Here is an 8179-nt window from a genome sequence, read left to right on the forward strand (position 1 = left end):
CCCGCGGAAAGACGCGCAGCTACCGCGGCTGCGGGGGTACACCCTCGCCCCTTTTCCCTTTCCCCAGCCCCTCGGAGAGCAAGGCAGGGTGATAGAGGAGAAGGGATAGAGGGATAAACCAGGGGGCAGACCGCTCCTCTTTCATTTTTTCCATTGCTTCCATCAGTGGCTTAAATTATTCGCGCCCCTCTTCTCCTCCCCCACCCCCCATCCCCCCTCCTCCGCCCCTTTGGATTTAATTATTCGTGCTCAATATACTTGTACAGCATCCAGGGACTCAGTCTCAGGTCCTTGTGCTAAGGGAGGTATAAACAGAACAACAGCAAAAAACCCCCAGAAGGTACTTGTCCTGCAGTAACTTGGTTTTTTTCCTTTTCCAAAGGCTTCAGATAAATCAGTGCTCTCTGTTGCACTGCCATCATGTTGCTGCTGCTTTACTCGTGGGGCACAGAAGCTATTCCAGTATTTGGAAACCCACACTCCCCACTTCTTTTTTCTCTTTCCTAGTTTGTGCTTATACTCTGGTACACTGACATAATCCTACACACAAGAGGGTTGCCTTTCCCTCGTGGATTAGGGAGACAAGAAGTGTCTCCCAGGGAGCAGAGAATGGGAGCTCCTCACCTAAGGAGTCAGGGGTGGGACACTCAGCAGGTTACCAGCAGGCAAGCCCCCATCATCAGGATGAGCCCTGGGCAACCTCAGAAATATTCTGCACAACCCTTTGTTACAATGCCCTTGTGTGGATCAACAAAACAAGCTCAGTGTCCCTCCACCTGACAGAGAAAATGAAGTGTGAAATGAAGCTTCCTTGCTGGTGGCAATGGAAGTCAAAGACAGGAAAGCCTAGAGAAATGAAGATGAAATCCTGCAAATACAGCAGATGCAGGCCCCACTTTTTCCAGCTGATGGAGTTTTTTCATGGACTTGCAACTTCAAAAAAACATCTCAGGTCCTGCAAACATGTGACTATTAGCTTTAATTTTCTGCAAGTGAATTGCTAGAACTTGTGGTTTCTGAGAAGAGCTGGAAAACAATTCCAAGTACTAAAATGCCCAGCATATAAATAAAAATAGCATGGCTAATATTGTATTTCAACCTTGTGGTTTTTAAACTAATCTCTTTTTTTTTTTTTTTCTTGTACACATAATTTTTTTGAGCATGCTGATGATACGAGATTACTCTGCTGAGTTGTATGAGCAGAAGCTGGAGGCCTTGAGTCTGATGATGGTCAGCAAAGTGCTCTGGGCTTGAGCACTGTGTAAAGGTTGTGTCCTCTCTCCAGTGTGTAAAATCTCCACATCTTCAAGGCCAAACGTGCTGACTCTCGTTTCAGCCAGTTAAACCCAATTGTGTTGACCCCTGCCTTGTTGAGATAGCTTGCTACTTGTCTAGCAAGCGATCTCAACCCCTCCTCACCCTCCCACCCCGAAGCAAAGTTTGCACAGGGTTGCTCTGCTTGCAAAGGAGACCTGGCCAGATGGACTGGTGTGAAGAGCTTTTAGGACCCTCCAAAGATTCAGGCACAGGATCTGGGCACCTGGGAATGTCACAGCCTTTAGTGCCTGGGAGAACCCGCAGTGTCACACAACACACTGAGGGGCCTGCCCTACCTGGTAAGGGAATATGGCTGTGGAAAGGGGCTGAAGAAAAGGGGGCCAGAGAGGAGGGCACAATTGCTCTCATGTCCACCACACCTGCTCTAACTAACCGAGGAAGTTGCTTAGAAAATCCCTGGCTGTGACTCTTTGCTCATCTAATCTTTTGAGTACACAAACAGGACAAACCCCAATGGTATTTTTTTTTTTTTTCTTTCCACGGGTTGCTGATATCTGAAATCTCAGCAGAGGTTATTACAGAGATATTTCTTAACCTAGTCCTTTCTCTGCCGAGAGGGCAGGAGATGATCGTCTCGGCACCAGGAGCCGCCAGCCCATCTGCGCAGGCAGTGGGGTCAGGGTGCTGGTCGCCGCTGCATGCCCTGGGGTGGCCATTCTGCCCATTAGCCCCGAGCTTGCCCCCAAGCCCGGACTTCGGCGGCGATGTGTCGCCAGAGCCCAACCCGGGCAAACCAGAGCGGTGGGACACTCCTGTCACAGCCCAGAATCAAAGCCAGCCGTCACCATTTCTCAGGCCGCTCGGGCGAGCGGCGGGATGGAGTGGGTGTTTTTGTGGGGTGGCACAAACCCCGCCGGGCTTTGCGGAGGGCTGAGGAGAGCGGGCCCCGCGGTGCCGTCCCACCCCTCTCGTTTTCTCCTTCGCTCCCGGGCTCGGCTCACCGTAGCCGGCCGGGCTCGGTCCCGCTGGGCAGCACCCAGCTCGCCCCGTCCCGTCCCACCTTTAGAGCCGGTGGCGGCGGTGGGGCAGGGCGGGGAAGGGCCGGGCGAACGGGGCGGCGCCCGCCGCCGTAACCAATGGTTCGGCCGGGCTGTTTAAATAGACTCGTCCTGTCAATCATTTTCTTCTTCGTCAGCCTCCCTTCAATCGCCATATTGGGCAACCGAGAAAAGGGCTCGTCTGCTCTTGTTTTTTTTCGTCTCACTTTTACTACGCGGCGGCGGTGCGAGCGGCAGGGGCATCATCAGCGCCATCGCCATCGGCGGCGGGCCGGCACCGCGGAGGCAGCGCCGCGCTCCGCTCCTCACCCGCCCGGGGCTCCCCGGCGGCGGCTCTCGGGGCTCATCCCCGGGCCGGCGCTTATGCAAGGGCGCCTCCTTGCCCCTTCTCCGCGGGCCGAGGGCGAGTGGGGCCGAGGCGGGGCCGCAGCGCGGGGCAGCGCGGAGCGGAGGCGCGGAGCGGAGCCGCCGGGCGCCGGGCAATAAAGGGCGGCGGAGAGGCGGCGGCGGCCGCGGAGAGAGAGCAGCGAGCGCAACAACCGCCGCCTGGAGCCACACGGTGCGGGGAGATGTCAAACGTCCGCATTTCTAATGGGAGCCCTACCCTGGAGCGCATGGAGGCCAGGCAGTCGGAGTACCCGAAGCCGTCAGCGTGCAGGAACCTCTTCGGGCCGGTGAACCACGAAGAGCTCAGCAGGGAGTTCAAGAAACACCTGCAGGAGATGGAGGAGGCGTACCAGAGGAAGTGGAATTTCGATTTCCAGAATCACAGGCCGCTGGAAGGCAGGTACGAGTGGCAAGCCGTGGAGAAGGGAAGCTCGCCCGACTTCTACTTCAGACCCCCCCGGCTACGGAAAGCCGTCTGCAAGTCCGCCGGCCGCCAGAGCTTGGATGTAAACGGGAATTGCCAAACCGTGGTTTTTGTCGGTTCTCAGGGAATCTCAGAGGACACTCGCTGTGTAGCTCAAAAGACTGATGTTTCAGAAAATCAGACGGACTTAGCAGAGCAGTGCACTGGCCAGAGGAAAAGACCCGCGGCCGATGGTAATGTACCCCATGGCTCTGCCCCGCGCCCCACTCGTGTCAGCGCCGGGGCTCCGGCCCTTCCGCCCCTGCCACGCGTGGCCCCGCCGCGGCGGGCTGTGTCCCGCCGGGCACCGGCTCGGCGTGCCCCCCCCCCGCCCCTTTCCCCCTAAAAAAGCCCGGGTAGTGTTTGCAGTCCCGGGGGGCCCGCCTAGAGTGGGAGCCGGTAGATGATTTGCAAGGAAGAGCCCTTAGACGCGGGTCATCCCCCTCGACCCCTCGCCGCCCCTCCGCGGGGACCCGGCCTCCTGCCCAGCTGGGAGGAGGTTCACAGCGCTCAGCAAAAGACGAATATGGATTTTAGCCGAAAAGAGGGAACTCGGATCTCCTGCCTAGGGAGAAGCCCATCTCCCCACTCCCTGCTCGCTTCACGCAGCCGATACCTGACACGGGGATCCGGGAATGTTCCCCCCTCGGCTCCATCTATCCCCCCTGGATGCCGAGCAAACATCTGGAAAGAAAATATTTTAATATCTTTCCCCCATCCCCCTCCTCGTTTTTAATTTTCCCCTCCTAGATTCCTCTCCTCAAAATAAAAGAGCCAACACAACAGAAGAAGAGGTTTCAGAAGACTCCCCCAGTGCCAGTTCAGTGGAGCAAACACCCAAGAAATCAAGCCCGGGAAGACATCAAACGTAAAGCGTTTAGGTCAGTGCCCTTTAGGGTATGGCATTAGGATGCAAAGAAGGGAAAGAAGGGGTAACCGAGTGTCTATCCCGCGTCTCTGAGGGGGTGGGGAGGGGGCTTCGTGCCTCTGTGGGCTCGCTGAGGGGTGTTTTCTTCGAGGAAGGGTAGCTTCCCCCGAGCGCTCGGGAATGGGTGTGTGTTGGAGGGTGGGGAGTGGGAGGCGTAGGGCTTGAAAAGAACAAAACAAGGAGCGAAGCCCAGCCTGGGCTCGGCAGCGTCAGGGGCTGGGGCTGTAGTGGGACTGACCCTGCCTTCCTCCGGGATGGGCACCGGGGGCAGGGAGGGCCCTTTCCTAAGGACCGTGCGGGTGGAGGGACGGAGACGCGGCTGGTGCATCATGTTAGATGCTAGAGGATTTCGGGGGGCTTCCCCTGTACCCCGCCCCCGGGGCTTTTTCACCTCCAGTGTCAGCCTTGCCGTGGCATGTCGCGGCCACCTCCCACTGCGGGAGAAATAAGTCAAGAAGTTGGGTTTAAGGGGAATCCGGGCACTTTCTCAAAATCCGAGCGATGAAAGGTTGTTTTGTTTTTGTTTGGTTTGGGTTGTTTTTTTTTTCCCTCCCCCCTTTTTTTGTTTCTGTTGTTTTGGTTTGGTTTTAGAGGCTGGAAGGGGGAAGGGAGCGGGTTAATGGGAGGTTGGGTTCTGCAGCTTTTTTTTTTTTTTTTTTTTCCCCCTTCTCCCCTACCCCCTTCTTGTTGTTTTGTTTTAAGGCGAGGGCTGGGGCGGGGAGAGTTGGTAAAAATTGCGCCGGCGGTTTGGGAGCCGAGGTTAGGAGCGAGGTTTACAAAAACGATTTGCGATTGTGCAGAGAGAGATTAAGCTGTAAAGCAGAAGTTGCAACAAATTAGTCCCGGTGGGGTGAGCCGTGGCCGAGCGCGGCCATGCGAATGCCGCTACTCCCGCCCGCTTTTGGGGGTGGGGGCACGGGAGGGGCCCCCCCGCGCTGCCCGGAGGGGCCGGGGCCGCCGCAGAGGTGCGGGGAATACGGCCCGGCCCGGCGGGGGCGGGGGGGCGGCGGGGGCCCCGCCCGGGCCGGGCCCGCCCGCCCCGGGGATGCGGTGTCGGTTTGAACCGGTTGTGCCGCGGATCGCGTTTCTTGTCGATGTTTTCTAATCGCTTTCCCCCTCCCCGTCCTTTTTTTTTTTTTTTTTTTTTTTTTTTTCCCTTCATTATTCCCGTTGCAGAGCGGAGGATGTGCGTCCTCGTTCGTCGAGTGCGGCGGGCGGCGATGAAGCGAGGAAGATGTAAAGTTGTAGTGGGAAAGAAAAAACACATATCGCCGATCTCTGTGGGATGGAGGTCCTGTACAAGCACTGAAAAAAAAAAAAAAAAAGAACAGCAACAAAAAGCAAACAATAACACTAAATTTTAGGCACTCTTAAAAGACCTGCCTCTAAAAGCATTGGATGTAGCATTGTGCAATTAGGTGTTTCCTTATTTGCTTTATTGTACTACCTGTGTATATAGTTTTTACCTTATGTAGCACATAAAACTTGTTGGGAGGGGGGAGGGACTGGAAGAGGGTGACCGATTGGAACTTGCTTTCACAATCTAGCAAGCAAAGAAATCTATGAAGAGAAGCAGTGTAGGTTTTTTATTACTTAAAGATGTATTGTCCCTTTAAGTGGGTCCGCAGTGTTCTTCTTTTTTAATTTAAAAAAAAATTTTTTAGTATTTTTAAAAATGTATAATTGTGGTAACTGTTCAGAGCAGATTTTTGTCAAATTTCTTCCTACTGCATTAAGCTGAAGAGGTGGGAGCTGTGATGATTCCGTTATGTTATGTAGTAGCAAAAGTTCCCCCCCAATCCATATACCAAAACTGAATGCCTGTAAAAAGGTGTGTAAAATCATCCCACCTGATTACATTGCCTGATTTTCTTGTTGTGTTTTTTTTTTTTTTAACCTAATCTGGAAGGCTTTTGCTCTGAATCTGGAATATTGTTATTTTCTGATCTGACCCACTTCCCAAAGTGCTTGTGTGTGAGGGAAAAAGGGATACTACATCTTTAAACAGTATTTCTACGTTGCCTGTGTACCTGTATGTAAAAATAAAAAAAAAAGTTTGAAGTGTACCTGTGTACATAACTCTGTAAAGACACTGAGAAATTATACTAACTTATTTATGTTAAAGATTTTTTTTAATCTAGAAGACAATATTTTTTCCCCATAAAGCCAAAGTGGCATGTTTTTGTGCATTTGTAAATGCTCTATTTGGTAGACTTTTTAGAGGGTTTTTTTCCGTTTGGGTTTTTTTTTTCTTCCTTTTTTTTTTTCTTTTTTTTTTTTCTTTTTCTCATAATTAATATGGCTGTGCTTAAGAGATTGCAGACTGAGCCAATTAAATTTTTTTTTTTGTAATGTGTGGGGAAAAAAAAATCCAGATTGATATTGTTTCACATCAAGCAATCAATAAAGAAAACTGCCATATATAAGAAATATGGTCTTCATTAGTGTGTGTTTCAACCTCCCTCAGCCTGGCACAGGAGGAAATAAGACTGCAAGAAATAACAGCACTTTTCCTTTGGGTATCCATTTCTTCACGGGTCTGTGGCGCAGGTGAAAGTAAGGGATGCGGCACCCTTAGTGCAGGGATGCCATTTCTTCATGGAAGGGTGCTCAGGCATTGGAACGAGCTGCCTCGGGTCGCGGTGGAGTCCCCATCCCGGGAGAGATTTCAAAGATGTGTAGATGTGGCACTTGGGGACAGCGTTTAGGCTGGGTTAACGTTGGATTCAAAAGAGGGCTTTCCCAACATTAATGCTTCTAAGTTCCTCTGTGATAATTGGGAATGATGTGCTCTCTTAGTGCAAAAGAGTGGAATTTCCTGTGTTATAGCGCTTTTTGGGTTTGGGGTGGGGTTTTGGGTTTTTTTTTGAAAGAGAAGAGGTATTTCGAGGTACTTCTTGCACATAGTCCTGTGACTCCTAGGGCTTCAAACTCGAACCCAAAAAGCGCACCTCCTGGGCCGGGACCGGAGAGCCAGCGCATCCTCGGGATTCCCGGGATCGTCCCTCCGTCCCTCGCTCCCGGGGCCAGCACCGGTGACCGGAGCCCCGGGGCATCTTCCCCGGGCGGTCGCTCGTGGCTATCAAAGATGGCGCCTCGCACGCCCCGGTCCCGGCAGATGCTGGCGGAGGCACCGGCCCCGCTCCCCCGGCCCCGCAGCACCGCCGGGGTTGCTCAGGGCCGGGCTCCGCCGGACAGAGGCGAGGGATGGCACCGCAGGGTGGAGGAGGGGATGCCCGAGGTGCGGGGGATGGCGGGGGCTGCCCAGCCCTGCCCGCCACGCCCGCCAAGGTGCGAGCGGCCCCCTCCGCCCGGGGATGCGGGGGAGCAGCGTTCTCATCCCCAGGGCTTGCGAGAAATAAATAAACACGTAAATGAACAGAACGGGGGCGTGGGGGGGAACACAGCTCTCTGCGAGGCTCGCCAGGGTCTTCCCCCCTCCCCGGTGCAACGCGATCCTGTTGTTTATCCCGGCCGCGCCCCGGCTCGCCCTCGCTCCGAAACCTCCCCGAGAACGCGGGGCTGTGCCGGGCTGGCGCTGGCGAGGGACGGGGAGAGGGGGCGAGCCCGCGGCCGCCAGCCCCACTTTAGTGTCGGCCCCGAGTCGGCCAGGGAGGGGCCGGAGCGGGCACGGCCGGCGCTGGCGCTGCCCTTCCCCGGCTCCGCCGGCTGCGAGGGATCGCCGGCGCGCTCCGTGTCCCGGCCTCCTGCCCCACGCGCAGCGACTGCAGCCGCCCCGGCGGGGCTGCGCGCCGTGTGCGCAACTCAGCCCGCTGAACGTGGACAACACTCGCGAAGATTTAGAAAAACAAAAGTAAAAAAAAAAAAAAGAAGTTACGTGGTGGAGTGTTTTTTTTTTTTTTTTGTTTTTTGGTTTATTTTTTTGCCCCAGCACGAACAAAGTGATCTCGGTGGAAAATAAATAGCGGCGCCTTCCCGAGCCGGCCTATCCCCGCGGCCGGCGCAAGCCAAACCCCCCCGGGCGGGGGACGGGGGCAGGGCGGGGGGGGGGGGGGGCCGGCGCTGCAGCTCCCGGGCCGGGCAGGGAGGCGGCGGGCGGGGTCC

General features: G+C 54.9%; 1 protein-coding gene across 1 annotated transcript; it reads left to right on the plus strand.

Annotated features, from left to right (window-relative positions):
• Positions 1-2492: 2492 nt before the first annotated feature.
• Positions 2493-6526, plus strand: CDKN1B (cyclin dependent kinase inhibitor 1B). Its single transcript, XM_082280046.1, has 3 exons — positions 2493-3380; positions 3937-4067; positions 5291-6526. The coding sequence occupies exons 1-2, from the start codon at positions 2906-2908 to the stop codon at positions 4056-4058; spliced, it is 597 nt and encodes a 198-aa protein (XP_082136172.1). The 5' UTR covers positions 2493-2905; the 3' UTR covers positions 4059-4067; positions 5291-6526.
• Positions 6527-8179: the final 1653 nt, after the last annotated feature.

The sequence above is a fragment of the Coloeus monedula genome (genome assembly GCF_965178545.1).
Source record: "Coloeus monedula genome assembly, chromosome: 4".
Taxonomy (NCBI): Eukaryota; Metazoa; Chordata; class Aves; order Passeriformes; family Corvidae; genus Coloeus; species Coloeus monedula.